The sequence below is a fragment of the Abramis brama genome (genome assembly GCF_963993115.1).
Source record: "Abramis brama genome assembly, chromosome: 17".
NCBI classification, from domain to species: domain Eukaryota; kingdom Metazoa; phylum Chordata; class Actinopteri; order Cypriniformes; family Leuciscidae; genus Abramis; species Abramis brama.
The window spans coordinates 19,427,671-19,448,708 of NC_139979.1; the positions used below are offsets into that span (position 1 = coordinate 19,427,671).

Sequence of the window (21,038 nt, forward strand, 5' to 3'; positions counted from 1 at the left end):
TAAGTCAATCCAGCCCTTTGTAAATGTTTCTGCCATTCTTTCACAGGTGAAGGAGGCACACTTTAAGGCACATCCTGACTGGAAATGGTGTAATAAGGACAGAAAGAAATCCAGCAGCGATGGACGTGGTGTTCCAGGGGGCAAAGACATCCGCGAGAGGAGTATGTCAGAAACCACAGGTGTGGAACAGGACAAGCAGTGCAGCTGTCACTGTGCACTGTGTTAATGTGAATTATAGTTTAACAACTGATGCACTGATGCAGTAATTGTGATCTGATTGGTTCAATATTTTATAAGCCTTTTTAATAGCTGAAAGGATTTTGAATTTGAATTGCTCAACAATAAGGATTTTATTTATCACTTGGCTGATTTTTTGCATCAGTAAAGTTTTTTTCAATTATACAAAGATAGCTCCAAATTATATATTTATAATCAATATTTCCAAGAATCTCAAAGACAGCAATACATTGGGGGGGGGACGATGGCATACTTGGCAAAACATTAGTTTAGTTTTGTAGATTAGTCATTCTTCAAGCTAGATAATTTGACATTTTTTAAAAGTGTTTTCAAGGCATAAAATGCATATAGATGATCAAGAAATGTAAGATATAGTGCTGACCGATTAGGGCAAGTTTGGTCTCCCCCCAAGTCAGTTTCCCATAAATCCCATCATTTTTTTCCAAAGGGGAATTGATTTTTAATGATAATCTACTGTGAGCTATGAGGTTGTTAATCAATGGTAAATGCTTTTGTTGAAGCCATCAGCCCACAGCTTATTTTTTTTAATACTCATATTTAGCAGCACAATTCCTGGTGAAAAACTACAGTAGCCATGATTGTGCCAAGAAATCTGCACCAATCAGAATTGTGTAGTGCAAATGCACCAAAAGAGCTCTCGGCAACCGCCCACTCCCATGAAGCACTGCGAATGGCGAAACAGAGTCAGGCTCCCCATGTTCTCAAACTAATTCACTGTTTGTGTATATATGCATTTTTTGCAATAAACTTGAAATTTAGTTTTTATATACATGATCAACAACTGAAAAGTGCCCCTATTATGCTAATTTAAACGTTCATAATTTTGTTTTGGAGGTCTCCTACAACAGGTTTACATGCATCAAATGTCACACAAAACTATAATTTTCTCTTAATATACATTGCACATTACCTCATTTCTCAGACTCTAAAACAACTTGTCCAAAGATTCAGTCTCTTTAAATCCCTCTTTTCCGCGAGCCTGCTCTGCTATGATTGTTGTGATTGGTCTATCGCTTACAGTGCGTGTCAGAAACTAAATGGCCATTACAATATAACGAATGTACACACTGTAAAGACAGTAATGATGACACTGATTTTACCATATCAATTTGAGCGCAGGAGCGATGATGAAACATTGGAAGATCTAGTTGTTCAACCCAAACCTCCATCGCAAGGATGAATTCAGCTGGACATTTCTCAGTGATACACTACTCAGTTTGTTGTACATTATGAGATGTTGCAACTGTAATTCCTCTACATCAACATTAACAAGTGTATGTCCATCAACAAACCGATGTGTACATTTCTGTGTTGTGGGAACTGTATTATTAACAGTATCAATAACATTGCATACGTTAGCCGAGAACTAACGTGAATTACTGATGTAACATTAAAGTTTGTAAAACAAATCTTGCTCCCTTTATTATTACTCAAAGTAGTAATAATAACAGACAATCTGCATTAAAGGGATGGTTCGGAGTAAAATCAACCTAGGGTCCCCCCCCCCCCCCCCCCCCGAAGCCTTCTTTCCCCTGGTCGAACATTATTAAACTTAGAGCTTATTTAGAGATATCAGCCAAATGGCTTAGTGCAGGCGCTAATGGATCCAAGGTTGTATCTCGTAAATTACCCCACTAATAATGCCCAGAATGGTACCAAACTTCTACAGTAGTACAAATAGGTTCTGTACTCATAAAACGAGGCATTGGAAAGTTTGTAAGTACATCAGGAGTTTGTTTAAATAACACTTGTCTGATGGCTCATGCTACTGCTAACCCGGATGTCGAGGTCACTTCCGTGATTTGGGAAAAACCTGTAAAAGTCCTGGCAGAAAGCGATGCATAAGGATGTAGTGTAAAAAAAGCTTCTGGGGGGTTGTTTGGCTCGAGGTCATGGTGCAAAGGACCCTAGGTTGATTTTACTCCGAACCATCCCTTAATTGACACAGTTTTAGGTAACAGTGGCCCACAGCTGATCAGTAGAAGTATTTCAGTAAGACATTAATAATGTGGGTTAGCCGGAGACCTACACAATATAAAACCCAAAAACTACTAATTTGCAAATCCTGTTTTAACCTTGCAGAGATTTGAGAAACAATCCTCAAAAGGTTATACTGCTGTCGTATCTCTGTGGTCATTTTAACTACTGACTCTTCACATCCTCATCCTTTGGAAGTGTTTACAAAGAGAATATGCTTCTGTAGCGCAGAAAACAGCGTCTTCTTGACATGCACACAACACCAACAAGCTGCAGTGTTTGAGGGTGGCCAGTGAAGACCATAGGTGGGAATTATGCAGATTTGTTACATTGTTACGTATGCAGGTAATTGAAGTGAGACTGGAATTACTGGCAGTTCACAATTGATTCTTTCTTTTGAGATACAATAACTTTATGTATCGTGCTCTTTAATCTTTACAACTTTGCAGACCTTTTACATTGAAAAAGGGAAAAAGTGGATGGGCACTTGTGGCCTGTTGTTTATTTTTTCCATTGTGAATGCACAAAATATATAGTAAATTCTTCTATTTCAGAACCTCCATCTGTTTCAATGGGGATGGAGCTTAAAGGTGTGGGGTCTGGCATGGTGAGCGTGTCAGAGCGAGGCGGAGGTGAAGGACATGGTCAATTGCCCCGTCCTCGTGCCTTCTCTCAGAGCGCCATGCACAATCTGGAGAGGAGCGAGAGAGGCAATCCACAGGCACTCGCTGAGCTCGCACAGGTATTAAATGCCCACTTGCGCAAGTGACACATTTTCAGAGATTCATGCTCAACTATCTCTTCCTGTATTTTTAGATGTGTGGTGATGGTGGTCAGGTTGCAAGGCGGGGTGCTCTCTCTCAGACGCAGAGGGGGGTAAGTGAGGACATGACAAGCGATGACGAGCGTATGGTCATCTGTGAAGAAGAGGGGGATGATGACGTCATTGGTGAGTCAGACTTCATTTTTCTGAGACACTTCCTCTGGTCCTTGATTCCATAAGGGTCTTAAAAATACATTATTAAGTGAAGATGTACATTTCTTTTTGTAATTATTTATTAGCAATTGCGTCATTCTGTTGTAACGGTTATTGTTTGCTATTGTCGTGTCTTATTCAGAGGACTCGTATCCGGGTAGCTCTATTGACCTGAAGTGTAAGGAGAGGGTGACCGACAGTGACAGTGAAAATGGATCTGGAGATGAAGGAGAACGCAAGGTACCATCTCACATATTTTATATCTGTCTGAGTTAATTGCACAAAAATGTGCTCCTTAAAGGGATAATTCACACAAAAATGAACATTTTGTCATCTTTTACTTGCCCTCATGTTGCTCCGGAAAACAATTTAGGGTAAAACTGCTTGTCCAAATAGTGAAAGTGAATGGATTTGCTTAAATCAAAACAGGGATGTGATGTAATAGGTGAGCCAATTTCCACCCACTACCAAAGAAAGTGGCTTCTGCTTGTTCTTAAAGGCTGAATAATTCCAAAATGAACTTTGGAATTTGACAGAAAAATATAACAAAGAATATAATTTACATATAGCGCATCAATTCTGCGTGGTAAGCGTGGACTCTCTCACTCTCTCTTTGCGTGTGTGAGAGAAACACAGAGTGGTCTCAGCTTAGCAACAGCACTTTAACACTACAGTTTACGGTGTGTTTAATACGCTGCAATTGAGATCAATTGCAATAGTGCACTTTAAAAATATATCTGTGCTAAACCTAAACTTAGCCTCTAACTCAGACACTGGCTAGTGAAATCTAACAATTTATCATCCAATTGGTTAATGCCAGAGGAGAACTGGCCCCCGACTGAGCCTGGGTTCTCCCAAGGTTTTTTTTTTTCTCCATTAGGTCACCTGATGGAGTTTTTCGGTTCCTTGCCACTGTTGCCTTTGGCTTGCTCAGTTGGGGATATTTGGGATATTTAATTTAATTAATCAATCAACAATACTGTTGATCAGCATTACCAAACGTGGACGTTTTCCACTAGAAACAAGCACTGATGTATTATTTTAATTTAATACTGTGAAGCTGCTTTGATACAATCTGTATTGTGAAAAGCGCTATATAAATAAACTTGACTTGACTTGACTTGACTTAATGATAGGCATTATTTAGTCTCCTAGTAGGAAAATTTTGTCACATATGTGAGTGATTAAATTGCGTTGTAGAGGGTTGCAGTGGAATTGGCGTTTTGTGCCGCTTTATAATGTCAGAGCACCAACCGGTATTCACACCCTTGAACGTCGTTGCAACGGCTGTTTTCTGTGTTTTTTTCTGCCAACCTCCTGCGCCCCCCTGCAGTGCCTGTGTGCCCCTACTCCTCACTGGAAATGAGATTTACAAGCTACTGCTCTCAGAGTTCAGTGTCAGTGAACAAAGACTGAAATGATGGTCTTTTTCTTACACAAATCTATCAAATGGCTACCAAAGACTTGAAACATAGAGCACAGTGAGTGTGTATGGAAAAGAGAAGCGTTCATACTAAAGGCCTGTTCACACCAACACAAATGTTTGGCATGAAAATTCAGTTCACATGTGATTTTCAAACCAATGCATAAAAACGGTTGATGGGCTTAATGAAGAGAGAAATCACTGTCTTACAGTAGGTGTCGCTGACCCCAGAATATGCATTTAAAGCCGGTGTGTGTAAACCTTTTGAATTGGATGATCAGGGTAAATTGTACTTCTGTCATTAGGGTAATGTAAATATCTCATGTAGCTTCTAAAGGGCTGTGATAAAAAGATCTTTAAACAAAATGAATAAAGCAAATGTACAACCCACAGTCTTAATGCATCGTGTTGCCATCTTGAGCACCAGTGAATGTTTTCACCTTCACCTAATAGTCTCTCAGTTGTCCACAGAGTAGGATGATGGATCTCAAAATCATACTGTTAAAAAGGGTTTAATTATGCAGAAGATACTAGAAAACCGAAGAATATAAGGAACCTGGAGGATTTTTCTAAAGAACAGTGCTCAGTTTAACTGTTCAGGACAAACAAGGTACTCATGAACAACTATCACAAAACATAAAAACAGTTGTTGATCATCCAGGTAACAACTCACAATATTAAAATCCAAGGGTACAGTGAGGAAAATAAGTATTTGAACACCCTGCTATTTTGCAAGTTCTCCCACTTAGAAATCATGGAGGGGTCTGAAATTGTCATTGTAGGTGCATGTCCACTGTGAGAGACAAAATCTAAAAAAAAAAATCCAGAAATCACAATGTATGATTTTTTAACTATTTATTTGTATGATACAGCTGCAAATAAGTATTTGAACACCTGAGAAAATCAATGTTAATATTTAGTACAGTAGCCTTTGTTTGCAATTACAGAGGTCAAACGTTTCCTGTAGTTTTTCACCAGGTTTGCACACACTGCAGGAGGGATTTTGGCCCACTCCTCCACACAGATCTTCTCTAGATCAGTCAGGTTTCTGGGCTGTCGCTGAGAAACACGGAGTTTGAGCTCCCTCCAAAGATTCTCTATTGGGTTTAGGTCTGGAGACTGGCTAGGCCACGCCAGAACCTTGATATGCTTCTTACAGAGCCACTCCTTGGTTATCCTGGCTGTGTGCTTCGGGTCATTGTCATGTTGGAAGACCCAGCCTCGACCCATCTTCAATGCTCTAACTGAGGGAAGGAGGTTGTTCCCCAAAATCTCGCAATACATGGCCATGGTCATCCTCTCCTTAATACAGTGCAGTCACCCTGTCCCATGTGCAGAAAAACACCCCCAAAGCATGATGCTACCACCCCCATGCTTCACAGTAGGGATGGTGTTCTTGGGATGGTACTCATCATTCTTCTTCCTCCAAACACGTTTAGTGGAATTATGACCAAAAAGTTCTATTTTGGTCTCATCTGACCACATGACTTTCTCCCATGACTCCTCTGGATCATCCAAATGGTCATTGGCAAACTTAAGACGGGCCTTGACATGGTTTAAGCAGGGGAACCTTCCGTGCCATGCATGATTTCAAACCATGACGTCTTAGTGTATTACCAACAGTAACCTTGGAAACGGTGGTCCCAGCTCTTTTCAGGTCATTGACCAGCTCCTCCCGTGTAGTTCTGGGCTGATTTCTCACCTTTCTTAGGATCATTGAGACCCCACGAGGTGAGATCTTGCATGGAGCCCCAGTCCGAGGGAGATTGACAGTCATGTTTAGCTTCTTCCATTTTCTAATGATTGCTCCAACAGTGGACCTTTTTTCACCAAGCTGATTGGCAATTTCCCCGTAGCCCTTTCCAGCCTTGTGGAGGTGTACAATTTTGTCTCTAGTGTCTTTGGACAGCTCTTTGGTCTTGGCCATGTTAGTAGTTGGATTTTTACTGATTGTATGGGGTGGACAGGTGTCTTTATGCAGCTAACGACCTCAAACAGGTGCATCTAATTTAGGATAATAAATGGAGTGGAGGTGGACATTTTAAAGGCAGACTAACAGGTCTTTGAGGGTCAGAATTCTAGCTGATAGACAGGTGTTCAAATACTTATTTGCAGCTGTATCATACAAATAAATAGTTAAAAAATCATATATTGTGATTTATGGATTTTTTTTTTTAGATTATGTCTCTCACAGTGGACATGCACCTACGATGACAATTTCAGACCCCTCCATGATTTCCAAGTGGGAGAACTTGCAAAATAGCAGGGCGTTCAAATACTTATTTTCCTCACTGTATATACAATTTTTAACTGGTTCATTTTGAAAATTCAGTCATTATTTTGTTTTTTGGACTATGTCAACATCTCTGTTGTTATGTGAAACAGCTTATTCAGGACAGTACTAAATAAAAACATGCAACTTTTATGATCCCTTTTATTTTGTCAAAATTATTAACATCTTGCATATTAACCCCTCTGTAAAAGAAATTCAGCTGCGTTGACTATGCAGATGTTGGTGTTGGTCTGAACAGACGCATTAACAGCCGTTCATTCAAATTAAAATGTTAACTAACTAAACTAAATTGTTGCACCAAACATTTGTCTTGGTTGTGAACAGGCCTTAAAAGTAAATAATTACAGTGTTTTGGTGAACTATCCCTTTAAGATGAATATAGTCACGCAAAATAGTGTGATATGTAGAACGCTTTGCTTTCTGTTAGAACTAGAAAATTGCTTGTAGTCCTTAAGCTTTTTTCCAAAGTGAATTATTAATAAAGTTTACAGAAGGCCATTATACAGTATTTTTATTAACTGGTAAAAGATCTGTGTCATTGCATTTGCCTGCTGCCTTTGGCAAATTTATGTTCTTTTTGCATATGTGCCACTTTTCTCTTATTCTTTTTCATCAGAGAGTTTTTGCTCCAGTTATTTGCTCCTCGTCTTACGGCCCCGGTCATGGTCGGAGCGTGTCTCTCTCCTCCTACCCCACTTCTAGACGCTTTAGCGACACTTCCTCGAAAAGAAAACGAACAATGGAGGGAGGTGATGGAGAGCGAAGGGAAGGTGAAGGAGGTGTGTCCCAGTCCTCTGCAGGTCAGTCCATCCTGGTCAGTTCTGGCGGGGGAGTGCCGTCAGTTCTAGGAGCGGTGAGAGTGGCGTCCACTGTCGTCACAAATGTGGTGCGTCCTGTGGTCAGCACACCAGTGCCGATCGCCAGCAAGTCCCCTCACGACAGGAAACCTGCTCCGCCCCAGACACAGCTTTTCATCGGTCCTGGTGCCACAGGAAACGTGACAACAGCTTCTGCTGGAGGGGGTGGGTACTCTTCCTCATCATCGCCCAATCCTGTTAGTGCATCAGCAGGTCAAGGGGGGCTGGTGACCAATCTAGTTTTGGGAGGCACATTCCAGGCTCCGCCCGCTGTACAGCTTGTCACACCTCCTCCTCCACAAAACTCTGTTTCCCCGGCATCGTTTACTCATAGTAATGGTCCGCTGCCTCTACCCGTGCTGCAGTCGCACATTCTCCCCTCTGCCTCATCAGGCCAAAAACCGATAACACAGGTCCAGTACATTCTCCCTACCCTTTCTGCCAACAATCCCAAGAGCCCCTCCCCTCACCAGGCCAGTCAGCCAACCAATATCTTCACCCTACCCACAGCTCTGCCCACTCACGCCTCACTGGCCAACGGGAAGCAGTCGGGGTACGTCTCCAGTCCAGCTGTGGGAGTTGTTAGCCCAGGAGCCAGAGGTGAGGATACATACATTTAATAAAACAGAATATGTGTTAACTACATTGCCATATTAATAGAGTACTGCAGGGATGACGTCAAAACCCAGAAGGCTAATTCGCCACTGGTTCCTTCGAGATTTTCCTATGGGTTTTTATGATGGGGTTTTTCAATTTATGAGTAAAATAAGGTCTGTGGTAAACATAACTTGACAATACTTTTTGTTCTACTACGGACATTTTGTTCTGCAATGTAAACTGCACACACTCACACCCCAAACATTCTTATCTAGTTACTTATTAAATACATTTTTTTTTAAATAATCATAACAGATTCAAAATCCGTGTGTTAATAATACAGTTAAAATAAATATCTGATTATCCTCCATAACGCGTGGTTGCTATTTTCATCACTTACTGTCTGTAAACTCTTTATTTTATTACCAAGGCAGTGACTGACGCATTTGTATTTCATTCATAAGAGCTCTGTTATCAGGCCCACAGTGGAAAATTAAACCGGCATGGAATAGAACGGTTAAGCAACGAGAACGGTTTGGCCCGGCAGTGGAAACGCGGCTATAGAGTACACATACACGCACACAAATACGAGCGAAAAACAAATCCGTTTTAGCATAGGTGTCACTAGTGTCACAGGAACTACATACTTCACCTTTAAAGAAATAAAGGAGTTAATCGTGGGCACATAGCCAGTTGGCCTGAGCTGGAGGAGAAAGTTTACAGAACAGCGCGCTGCGGCTGGGCCAATGTTGACATGTTGTGGACAAACTAATTAGTGAAAAACATTCTAGGCACATATACAAGCTGAGCGTGTGTATGTGCGGTTGGAAAAGTCTGTCTGTGCACGTATCATGCTGATGATTACAATTTCGCCACGCACTGTATGCATACCCTAACATACATGTAAAAACTGAAGTATACACTGGGCTTAATTTGGGCAATTATAAAATAATACGAATAATTTTATTTGAGACAGACGAGGAGTTTAAAGTGGTCGAAGTAACTCTGCAGCATGTCAGAAATGGAAACGTGTCAACTGACTACTACTGACACACAATTTAAACTTGCAGTGTAGACAGCTTTATGAATTATAATCGGAGGGATTTCATTCCGATGTACTGGTAATGTCACAATTTCTTATTCCATGAAATTGCTGGATCTGTTGACACATGACCTCCAAACAGAAAAATGCTGTTCATTTTCAGCAAATCAAAGCGTAGCGTCAGTTCTGGCAGGTCATGTTAGTCAAGCTCACATCAGCTGATCCACGTCTACCTATAGGAATACGATGCCTATCACTGTATACATGTATAAGCTCCTTCAGTATTATCAGTAGCTATCGCGTTTCTCGGGAGCTAATTACCCTCCTCCATCCCCAGCTCCTCTCGTCAGTCAGGATTTGGCATTCTGATTCCCCTTGAATCAGAATAAATTCTCGAATTATGAAGTACTTTAAAATCTTGAATTAAGGATATCTGCATACATTCATGTTGGTTCTGTTCTGTTTACCGTAAGAGGGGTTATTGCTGCTCTCCCTGCTCTTATCCATGCTAGGCTGCATGGATGTGCAGGGAGTTCTTGCCCAGAACGGAACCATTCCGCCAATCCATACTGTATGCTAATTGTCAATCGTATTTGACGATAGTGGTCCTGACAGAAAAGGCTGTATGTGTGAAGGTGCCTATTTTCTTCTTCATTGTATTATTACATTGTATCATCATGTTGGCTTTGGGTTTTACAGGTACTGTTCTCTGTAATTTTGTACTATGCCAGATAAGACAGTCTGTGCAAGACCCAATTATTTTAAACACTCTCCACCCCCCCCCCCCCCCACCCCCCCTCCCCCCCTGCAGTGCAAACACAGTCACCAGTCTTGCAGGGCAAGATGCTGGTTCCCATGGCAACAGTGAGGGCTGCTCCTGCCCCCTCTCACCAGTTTCCCCTGGTAGCCCCTCCTCTTCCTGTTCAGAATGGAGCACAGGCAGGAAGCAAGGTGAGATCTCAAATGGGACATTCTTAAATAACAAATTTACACTGAATGGAATACCTGTATTAATCAGCATGTTTTCCTGTTTCCTTTCTGTCTAGATTATTCAGATTGCTCCGATGCCTGTCGTCCAGTCGCAACTGCCCTCCACGGGACCAGCGCAACCTGGGAGCCCATTTTCTGTTACTATGGGAACAGCTACAGTGGTCGCCCCAGGCTCTACCCCATCTCAGACCGTGCTGCTACCGCCCCCACCAACAAGGTAGATCGCACACTCTCACAGGCATACTTATACTCACCTAGCCGCATACGCACAAACATCTCCCCCACTCTTATTTTAACAACTCCTACACTCCTGAAGTGCTGCAGCACTAGAGAATAACCCTGCCTTGCTGCTCTCTCTATAAAAGCTGTCTAATCTGGTTTCTGTGAATATTACTTTTTCTCCCACAGAATCACTTATGTACAGTCCACTCCTGGGGTTTCTTCTCCTTTGCCATTAGTTTCCACCACAACAGGCTCCTCTTCTCAGACAGCTCCAGCAACACCTGGATCTACTTATGTGCAATCACCCCTGGCGACCTTTGCAGCGATCGCTCATCCAGGACAAACTTTGGTGCAGCCACTGATTGCAGGTCAGTTGACTTATAATTAATATAATTTAATAAATAAATAAATGTATTATCTATTTAAATGTCTTAGTGTCACATGATCCTTCAAAAATCATTCTAAAATTACATTATTATTATTATTAATGTTGAAAACAGTTGTTCTGCTTAATTGTTTTGTGGAAACCGTGATGCACCTTTTCAGGATTCTATGCTGAATAGAAAGTTCAAAAGAACAGCATTTATGTGAAATAAATCTTTTGTAACACTGTACTCTTTACTGTGACTTTTGATCAGTTTTAATGCATTCTTGCTGAAAAAAAGTTTAGCAAGCTTTGGAAATAATAAAACAACTTTCCCCACACTTTATGGACTTAATTTCAGTATTTTACTTTTTCAAACAAATCATCAATCAAATTGCAAAAATACACTAGAAGGGCCTGATCAGTGCTATAATAATAATTAAAAAAACATTATTTGTGTTGTCTTTTTTTGTGTTAATTTGCATATTGAACGTTTGTAAGTGTATTGTCTTCTGTTTCCCCAGGTCAGCCGTCGCTGCTGGCCCCAGCCCAGTCTCCCAGCGCCCCTCACGCTCCTGCCATCACCGCCATCTACACCCCTACAAATGTGACCTTAGCAACTGGGGTGGTGTCTGTGGCGACTGTGTCTCCAAGTGTGGTGTACACGGTGTCCAGTTCCTCTGGCCTATCTTCACACATCCTTCCTAAACACACAACACCAAACTCCATGACCTCTGTAACCTTGGATAGGCAGGGGAACATATCTGCACATTCTGAGAGACAGTTGCACCAGGAGAGAACACTGGACCGGCAGCACACGGACAGTCAGGTCTACACGCAGTCGTCTGAGAGACAGACAGAGAAGCTCTCTCACTTACAGCCGGACAAACAGTTCCAGGTCCCGAGTAAGGGCAGTAGCAGCTCAGTAGTGCCTCCACAGGGCACTTCAATGCCACTGCAGCCTGGAAGCCCTGCTCAACCCTCTCATTCTGGTATGATAGACTTTAAAGACGCCAAAGTATACCATTTTACAAAGTCTTGATTTTGTTTTTTGGGTGTACTAGAATAGTTTTTCATGCTTGAATGTTCAAAAAACACCTTATGTTTCACATATTTTACATTGTTGTAGCACCTGACCCAGTCTGTCTGTATTACTCTGTATAGTTGCTGTCTCTATGAAGACCCTCTTTCAGAAAAAGTGCTTACTGATATAGAGAATAACTCTCTTGTGCTTTGTAACTTTGCAGACCTTTTTCATGCTCAAACAGCAACACACTAAAGAAAAAAAGCATTATAGGTCCTCTTTCACATCATAAACCCCATCTGTTTTCATGGTGGGTATGCGCCCAGTGACGATTACTTTTAAGACTACACACAGTCCCTCTTTTCTCTTTCAACAGGCAGTGCTCCGGGGACTCCCAAACTGATTACAGCACGGCCTCCTCAGAAAGTGAAAGCCACAGTGGCCAACATCCCAGTGGGCAGTTATGATGGAGGAGGGAGAGGCAAAGAACGAGACAAGGAGAGGGACAGGGAGAAAGAGAGAGAGCGAGAGAAAGACAAAGAGAGTGGTAGTCGGTTCTCATTTGAGATAGACAAGGCATCTGAGACGAGCTCTCCAGCAACCCTTCCACCAGAGGAGGGGTCCACAGACTCTGTAGCGGAAAGTGGTACACATAGTGGGCGTGGCAAAGAAGCAAACGCTAAGGAGGTTGGGCTCATTAACTTGACTGTCAACTACATGATAAACTGAATGATTAATAGTAGTTATATTATTTATTATATCAAAATATTCCCCCACTTTCACAGATAAGCCTAGTCCCAGACTAAAATGCATGTTTGAGCTGTTTTAACTGAAAGCAACTTGCACTGGCATAACTTAAAATATGACACTGCCATTGTTTTGTCTCAAGATGCACACCAGCAATGTTTTTTTCTAGGGTACATGTATAAGCTACTTAAATGTCCTAATTGAACCAAGGCCTAATCCTGGCTTACTCTAAGCCCTGTCTGTGAAACTGGGCCATTAGGTTTTAAATATCAGATATCACTAGGTGCAGTAGGCAAAATAAACAAGTCTATATATATATGTATATATATATGTATATATTCATTGTTTTTATGATAATGCTAATTCTGTTTTTTTACTCTACTCAGGCTGAATGGAAGGACTCCCACCCTTCTTCTCCATTACCTCCTCCCTCTGGGTCAGATCCTGCCCCACCTCAGTCTCATGGTGATAAAGATGCACCACCTAAAAAAGTCAAGGCCCGCCCCCCACCACTCAAACGACCGTTTGATTCTGTTGACAAGTATGTTTTTCTGAAATGTTTTTTTCTTGTTTTTCTTGAGACTGCTGTGATTTATTTCCAGCTTAATGTATCTCTAGTCATCATATGTTTGTACTAATTTATCAAAAGTCTTAAGGTGCAGTTATATTGATAAAATGTCTCAGACAATAAGGTCCATTGTCCAATGAAGTCACTTTCAAACCAAGCAGCTTTCTGTTGGTCAACGTGGTAAATTCGTGTGACCAACTTGAACCTGATGCGAAATCTGCGTGTGGAAATCATTCGCCCTTTCAAGAAAATTCTAATCATGTGGATTTCTATTGAAATGACTGGATTTCATGATAAGTTGCTGAACAGTACAGTGTTTCCCACAGGATTTTGTGAGACAAAATTTCAAAATTAAGAACTCCAACCCATGTTCAGTGTGCAAATTGAACAAAGAAAAATTTTGATGAATTGACCTGCACCTGAACTGTAAAGGTGACTCAAACCTCTTTTTAGTTGTGATATAGTGTCTCGGTCTATATTACATTCACCCTGGTGTTTTAGGAAGCCAAACAAATAGAATATAACTGTAATAATATTTTTATACTAATATTATTAATATTCCTATGACAGTAATGTAACCATATATTGTAAAGCAAATTCAAGTTAAAATAAATGACCCTTTTGTGCTAATTTCTACACTTTTTGTAGAAAAGAGCTTTTATTTTGACGGAAACTTGAGACGTTCTGAGATGCAGAAAACGCCGGATCATGAGCTGATGGTAGTGTTGCTTTCGTCAACGAAAATTATGACGAAATATTGTCGTCAACGAACCGTTATCACCTGACGAAAACGAGACGAGACTAGACGTAAATGCATGGTCATGTGACGATGACTAAAATACATGTATAATGCAATATCGTTGACGAATAAAAACGAGACTAAATGTGGTTTAAAAAATAAAAACTATGCTAAAATGTCTCTTCATTTTCGTTGACCAAAACGAGACGAGACGAAATGTAACGTCACGACGAATGAGAGAGTTGTGCGTGAACCCATAGCTTTGTCGGCTTTAAATTCTGGATTGCGATCTGGTCACCCGATTATCAGCGAATTTAACCATATATTACTCCATTAGTTATTCTATTAAAATGTCTCATTGATATATTTGACACATTCATAATCATTACTTTTGCTGGTTCTTTGTGACAGCTGTTATGTGCGTTATTGGCAGCGTCTCTTGTTACATGAACACATCACCGCATCAGCGCCAGAACATGGAGATTTTATTTTAGAGTAGATATAATCGCACAACCTATTCGATATTTTATAATTAAATAAACTAATCGAATATCCAAAAATCGTGACTCATCCCTGCATGGAATCTCTTGTTTCTTTTCCCAAATCTTCACTCACGTCACGTCTCACCCATTTTCTAAAGGTATTATAAACGTTTCTTGGTTCGCTTTTAATTAGGCCTATTATATTCGTATTCTTTACTGTGGTAAAGTAGAAAAACGCTGTAGGACAGATAGCCTACATTTGTACTTGCATGTCAAATTCTTTTTAACACAGTTTGTGCTTGTTATATTAGACATTGGGCGCGAGTTTAGTTGTAAAGCGCGTTTGACACGTGTGGGTGATTTTTAGTTTCACTTTCTCTGGCAGCGCAATCTCAAACACAGCCTAAATATCTCGCCCTTGTGGAGGATAAAATTCGCTCTTCAAACCAATTTACATCAAGTAGAAAACACGAAGATATCATAAAGAGATCGATATCTTCGTGCTTTCCTGCTCTTGTCCCACATCCCTCTCAAAGCGCAGAGTGTATCACGCGTCTTTGTGTGGAAATATAAAACGAGTTTTTTTTTTTAATAACCCCCCAACCACCGCCGGTAGTTGGTCCATTACCGCGGTGGTAAAAAAACCTGCCACCGTCACAGCCCTAAATATAGGCCTACTAAATAGCCTATAATAAGATAGCCTTGTTTGAAATTCTATATTGACTGGGTTAAATAGAATCGCATTACTAAAAAGAGACTAAAATACAATTTTCATTGACTAAAACTAGACTAAAATGTCATCAGTTTTCGTTGACTAAAACTAGACTAAAATGTCATCAGTTTTCGTCGACTAAAACTTGACTAGACTAAAAAGAGTATGAATGTGACTAAAACTAATAAAAACTAAAATGACAGCCTGACACAAAGACTAGACTAAAACTAAAATTAAAACAGGCCGCCAAAAACAACACTAGCTGATGGCGTGAGAAAAGTGAGCACTTCACTTTGAAACACGCAGCGCAAACAGACTATATACTTTTATTCAATCACAGTCTTTTGCGATTTGGTAAGGGTACAAAACCATATTGCACTTTCGATTTTAGTTTGTTTGGCAGATACTTTGCCAAAGCAATGGCATGAAACAACATTAGAGACCTTTTATGTTATTACGAGAAGTTTGAAATATTTTCGGATCATTATGAAACTGTGGTTCATTATTAAACAATTATGAAACAAATTATTATAAAACTTTTAGTGCAAAAATTGTGTTCAGAAATGACAAACTTCAGAATTTCTTTGTGATTCTTGCTACTTTTTGTACAAAGTTGAGTTCACACAAAAGTGTCACAAATTACCTCATTTGATTGTTGACTTGGAAACATTGCAGAATCATAAATGTTATATGTAAAATTGTATTAGTTGCATTCCTATTTATATCCAGGTTTACATGAAAAAAATATAAAAAAATTCAGCATTCTCAGACTTTTGGACCCCGTTGCATGTGCAGATTGTTCAGAATCTTGTGACTGGTCATGTGTGCAGGGTCCTGTCAGAGGTGTACTTTGAAGAGCGCTTCGCAGAGCTGCCAGAGTTCCGTCCAGAGGAGGTGCTGCCCTCTCCAACCCTGCAGAGTCTGGCCACCTCCCCACGAGCCATACTGGGCAGCTACCGCAGGAAGAGGAAAAACTCCACCGGTGAGAGTAACATTCAGACCTCTCCACAGACTGATGACTTATTGAGTTATATGAGTTTTCTTGCATATCAAATCAAAAATCATATAGCCCTCAACCCCACTTCTGTATGCAGACCTGGACTCGTCCACAGAAGATCCCATCTCTCCAAAAAGGAAAAGCCGCCGCAGATCTAGCTGCAGTTCAGAGCCCAACACACCTAAAAGCGCTGCAAAGTGTGAGGGGGAAATTTTCACCTTTGATAGGCCAGGTAATACTCCACTACCCACAAAACCTTCATGATTCTGTAGCCTATGTTACACGGATTCAACTACATTATAATATGTAATATATTTTCTCTCTCCCTGGTAAAGATGGAGAGGATGTACTGGGGGAGCTGGAGTTTGAAAAGGTGCCCTACTCCTCTCTCAGGCGAACTCTTGATCAGAGGAGAGCTCTCGTCATGCAGCTATTCCAGGAGCATGGCTTTTTCCCTTCAGGTAATGCACACATTTGGATAGAGTCCTGTACCACCCACACAGCTCACAGACAGCACACATAAAGCTCATAAGTGCAATAAAATACAAATAATTCGCAACACTAATCTGATGTTATGGAAATAACATAATTCATTAGACCCACAGTTTTCATCCAGGGGGTTCCTGGACAGATACAATAAAAATATGCAGTCTTCTTTAAAAATAGAATGTAATAGTAAACGTATAATAAAAAATGTTAAATTAGACATATATTATGAATATCTCAGAAAGAATGTATTTCACTATTTCTTCTTTTCTTGGTCGAAAAAACATAATTATCTGCAATATTTGCCCGATTAAAAAAATCCACTAATTAATTGCAAATTTTTCTATAAGTAATGGCGATTAATCGCACCTAACAAAGTGTTTTATATAGTTTTATAAAATCTTATTTTTTCAATCATTCAATCTCCAAATTAATGTAGAAACAATGTAAAGGCGGTATATTTTAAATATTTGATCTAACAGGTAGGAAATATACAGAAATTGGATAGTTTTCACTGCATAAATTTTAAATTAAATATAGAATTTGTTTTTTTACTATTCAGTCTAAAGCAAGTAAGTGACTTTCTCTTTTTCTTGTGTTCTGATTAACATTAGTGACATCAGCAGGTTTATTAGGCTGCTGTCACTTAAGACCTGATGCACATGATTCGGATCTGATGCGCATCCTATTTTCATTACTCCTTACGTTCATTTAAGACTTTATTTAACTCATTTAAGACTTTGCTTATGAGGATACTGAACAAAACAGGCATTTTGGCATAATTTTGTGTGCTATTGTCCGTCCAAGCGCGAAAGAGTACTCAATGCGGCCGGCTCGCGCTGTCTAAAACTTTTTTCTGTGCGTGTGTGTCGTGAGTCGTGTGTGTCAGTCACGCAGACAGGAATTTTTTTTTTTTTTTTTTTTTTTTTAACAAACACAAAACAAAGTAACATAAGTTGCCCGACACACAACAAAGATAAACACAAAAGTGTACATAAAATAACAACAAGGCATTGTACTATGAACAAAAAAGTGCAACAGGACCAGCAGAGAACAAGGAAAAAACTAAAGACAAATAGAACCTCTGGAGGCACTATATCATACCAAACCTCAGAATACCACAAATAGAGGCATTTATGCTGTCCAAATATGGTGTCCAAGTGCGAATAAAAGTATCAGTTGTAGAGTGAATAAAACATGTTAGAAGTTCTAGAGGAATAGTCTCTCTAATGACTGAATGCCATCCCTTCATAGAGGGAGGTTTATTGCTGATCCACGACAATAGTAAATTCTTCCTGGCAGCAAAAGTTAACAGGCTAAAAAGACGTCTTTTATGCTTATTAGAAATAAGCTTACATGGGAAACCCAGGAGAACAGACAGGAAATTTAACAAACAGTTATTGGGAAACTGTGGTGGGTGGACCTCGGTCCCTCTAGGGAGGTCCGGGGGCATAAAAATCTGTGAGAGAACTTTCTCTGTGATGAAATGTAATAAAACATGACTCTCAACTATGTTTGTGTTTGTGGCAGCTGAGTAAGTGCACTTAAACAATTATGTGTCACATTAATGTTTCATTTTGATTTTATTTTAATAGAAAAAACATTAATTTGAATTTCACTGCTTTACTAGTTTTCATACTGTAGAGTGTGTTAATTTATATGATGAATATAATCAATCAGGAGACAAGATGAGGTCAAATAAACCCTGTGTATAAACTGACATTTTCTTGATTTATGCTTTAAATGTTAAAATAAATGTATGAAATGATAACTATCATGATTAATAATTGTAATTATAACTTTTGCCATAATAATTACCAGTTTAGTCATTTTCAGTTTCCTCTGTCATCTGTCATTTTTCTCACCATCAAATAGTGGAAATCTACAAGTATGATTTCTCTTTTTTTCACAAAAGGAGAATTTGTAAATGCTGTGCTGATCTCTCATTTCCATGCAGTTGCAAAAAAATAATTTGTGCGAGAGACAGAACAAAACTTTTTGCTCTTCTTGATGTTGGCTGAGTCTGAGTTGGCCGTCCCTGGGATAGTCCAATAGTAGTTAACCTCTCCTTTTCAGTTCCTGTCTCCATCTAATGCCGTCTTTCTCTCCCCCTTTCGCCCCTCTCTCTGTCGATCAATAGCTCAAGCTACCGCTGCGTTCCAGGCGCGATACGCTGATATCTTCCCCACTAAGGTGTGCTTACAGCTCAAGATCCGTGAGGTCCGGCAAAAGATCATGCAAACGGCAGCTCCGTCGGAATCGGCTGGCATTTCAGATCTTTCCTCGTTACCGGGGCCTTCTGGGGTGGCGATCAGTGACATGGCTGTGGGGGCAGACCCTCAGGAAAGAGATGTGGAGCGAGAGCGGGAGCAGAACAGCCCCGAGGAGCCCAGAAACGCTGGCGATTCACAGGACTCTACCAGATGAGGTTGACGGGCAGACGGATGGCTTGAAGACCAGATGTCTCCCCTCAACGTCTGCATGATCTACATTTGTTGTCTTGTCTCTGCTATGACCGCCTGCGAAGGACATAGAGAGAAAAAGCAAGAGCAAAATTTTCATGTCTATGGAGAAGATGAGGGGAGACGCCTTAAAACACTTTAGGGTTTTGAAACTTTTCAGTATTTTACGTGACATCGAATTATGAAAACTTTACATTTGACACGCGCAGACACTTGCCTACATAAACACAGACAACTCTTGAATTTACAGCATTATCCTAGTTATTAGGCTTCCTTTGGACTTTGAAACTAGTGGGCCTGTCCTATACGCCAGTGAAGTCACAGTGCTGCTGATGTCTCTAGAAAGGCGGGATGTATGAGGGCACCCAATCCATTTTCAGACTGAGTTCTGTTCATATGGCCTGATTGTCAGTAGTTTGGCCACAGGTGTTTTTTTAAATTGGTTCGTGGGTTACTGCAGGTCATTGTGAGGCGGGCCTCCATTGGCTGAGTTTAAGTGATAATGAAGACTTATTGGACTTTTATTTTTGATATTTTGTGTTTTTATTTCTTCTGTGGTGTTTTAATTTTGAAGACTTTTCACGGAGAGCTTTGTTAAGGCACTGAAAACCTTCGGAGAGGGACTCTGAACTGCGTGCTGCCATTTGGAAACCTTTCGTCCTATGATTGGCTTTAGTGGTTGCCAATCAAACTGGAGTCATTCCAAAGCCTCTGATTGGCTAGCCATGAAGGAAAAGGTCATGGAAGGGAAGTCAACAGGCACATTATTGCCATTGATTTATGTTTTTCCATATATTAAGAGATTCCACATATTTAAACATTTCTTTCTTTGCCTTTTTTATTCAACTTTTCATGAGCTGGTGAAGCACAGAGCAATGAGAATGTTGGGAATATATTCTTAAAAATTTACCATAATAATTTTATTAACTTTTTAGAGAAGAAACTTGATTTTTCAACAAGTAATGCTACAGGTCATTCATTATGTTATAAAATTATCTCTCATTATTACTGTTCTTATTAATGCTTTGTTGTTCTTGTGGATCTGATCCTTATAACCTATATATACTGTATTCCTATTAATATACTCTTTCTTTAGCAGAAACAGAGGGATGAGTTCACCCTCTTCCCTCACTCCTAGAGGCCCTTCCACTACCTTTTTTTAAACATGTTTCTCTTTATCTTGGTATTCACAATGTTTTATTTCTTACCAGGAAGTAATTTCATAGGCCTTTGATGTAAGACACTCCAAACATCTTTCTGATAGTTGTATACTTTTATTATTAATTCCATTTGCCACTTACATTCCTCCCCTTCATTCCTCCTCCTGTCACTTTATCGTTCTTTTCTCAATCACTTTAAGGCTGTAAGGTGGGACTGGGAGGCCATCAATGATGATCTTCTCCTGCACGCTGGTCTTTGTTGTACATAAATGCCGTAAGAGTCCAAAGACTCTACCATCAGAATAAAGAGCAAAAGCATCATTGGAAGGAACAAAGCCAGTAACAGGAATTAAAATTGTAAAACAAAAGGATAAATAAAGAAATATGGTTATAAACTGTTATTGCGTTACCTTGTTTTGCTGCTTTACATATCAAAGAAATACTTTATACTGATAAGTTCTACATTTTAACTGTATCTCTCAGTATACAAATAAACAGATGTTCAAATAAACAGCCTCTTCTCCGTTATACGCTACACACACACAAAAAAAAGACTAGTACTATCTCTTCACTGGACAGTGATTGGGTGATGTCATACACGTGCATTTTGATTTTCTTTTTAGTAAAATGTCATTGATCTGTTTTTGTGTGTGTGATTCTGG

At 40.0% G+C, this 21,038-nt stretch overlaps 1 protein-coding gene across 2 annotated transcripts in view; it reads left to right on the forward strand.

Annotated features, from left to right (window-relative positions):
• The window catches only part of cicb (capicua transcriptional repressor b), a 46,545-nt gene extending 25,768 nt beyond the window's left edge, over positions 1–20,777 (forward strand). For both annotated transcript variants that reach the window (XM_084089191.1, XM_084089192.1), the window contains 15 exons: positions 47–179; positions 2,790–2,977; positions 3,052–3,184; positions 3,354–3,451; positions 7,544–8,384; positions 10,235–10,374; positions 10,470–10,630; positions 10,822–11,003; positions 11,524–11,991; positions 12,400–12,710; positions 13,157–13,311; positions 16,102–16,253; positions 16,366–16,500; positions 16,604–16,729; positions 18,895–20,777. In XM_084089191.1, the coding sequence (XP_083945317.1) occupies positions 47–179; positions 2,790–2,977; positions 3,052–3,184; positions 3,354–3,451; positions 7,544–8,384; positions 10,235–10,374; positions 10,470–10,630; positions 10,822–11,003; positions 11,524–11,991; positions 12,400–12,710; positions 13,157–13,311; positions 16,102–16,253; positions 16,366–16,500; positions 16,604–16,729; positions 18,895–19,181 (3,510 nt within the window). In that variant the 3' untranslated portion in view covers positions 19,182–20,777. The remainder of the gene's footprint in view (positions 1–46; positions 180–2,789; positions 2,978–3,051; positions 3,185–3,353; positions 3,452–7,543; positions 8,385–10,234; positions 10,375–10,469; positions 10,631–10,821; positions 11,004–11,523; positions 11,992–12,399; positions 12,711–13,156; positions 13,312–16,101; positions 16,254–16,365; positions 16,501–16,603; positions 16,730–18,894) is intronic.
• The last annotated feature ends 261 nt before the right edge of the window (positions 20,778–21,038 follow it).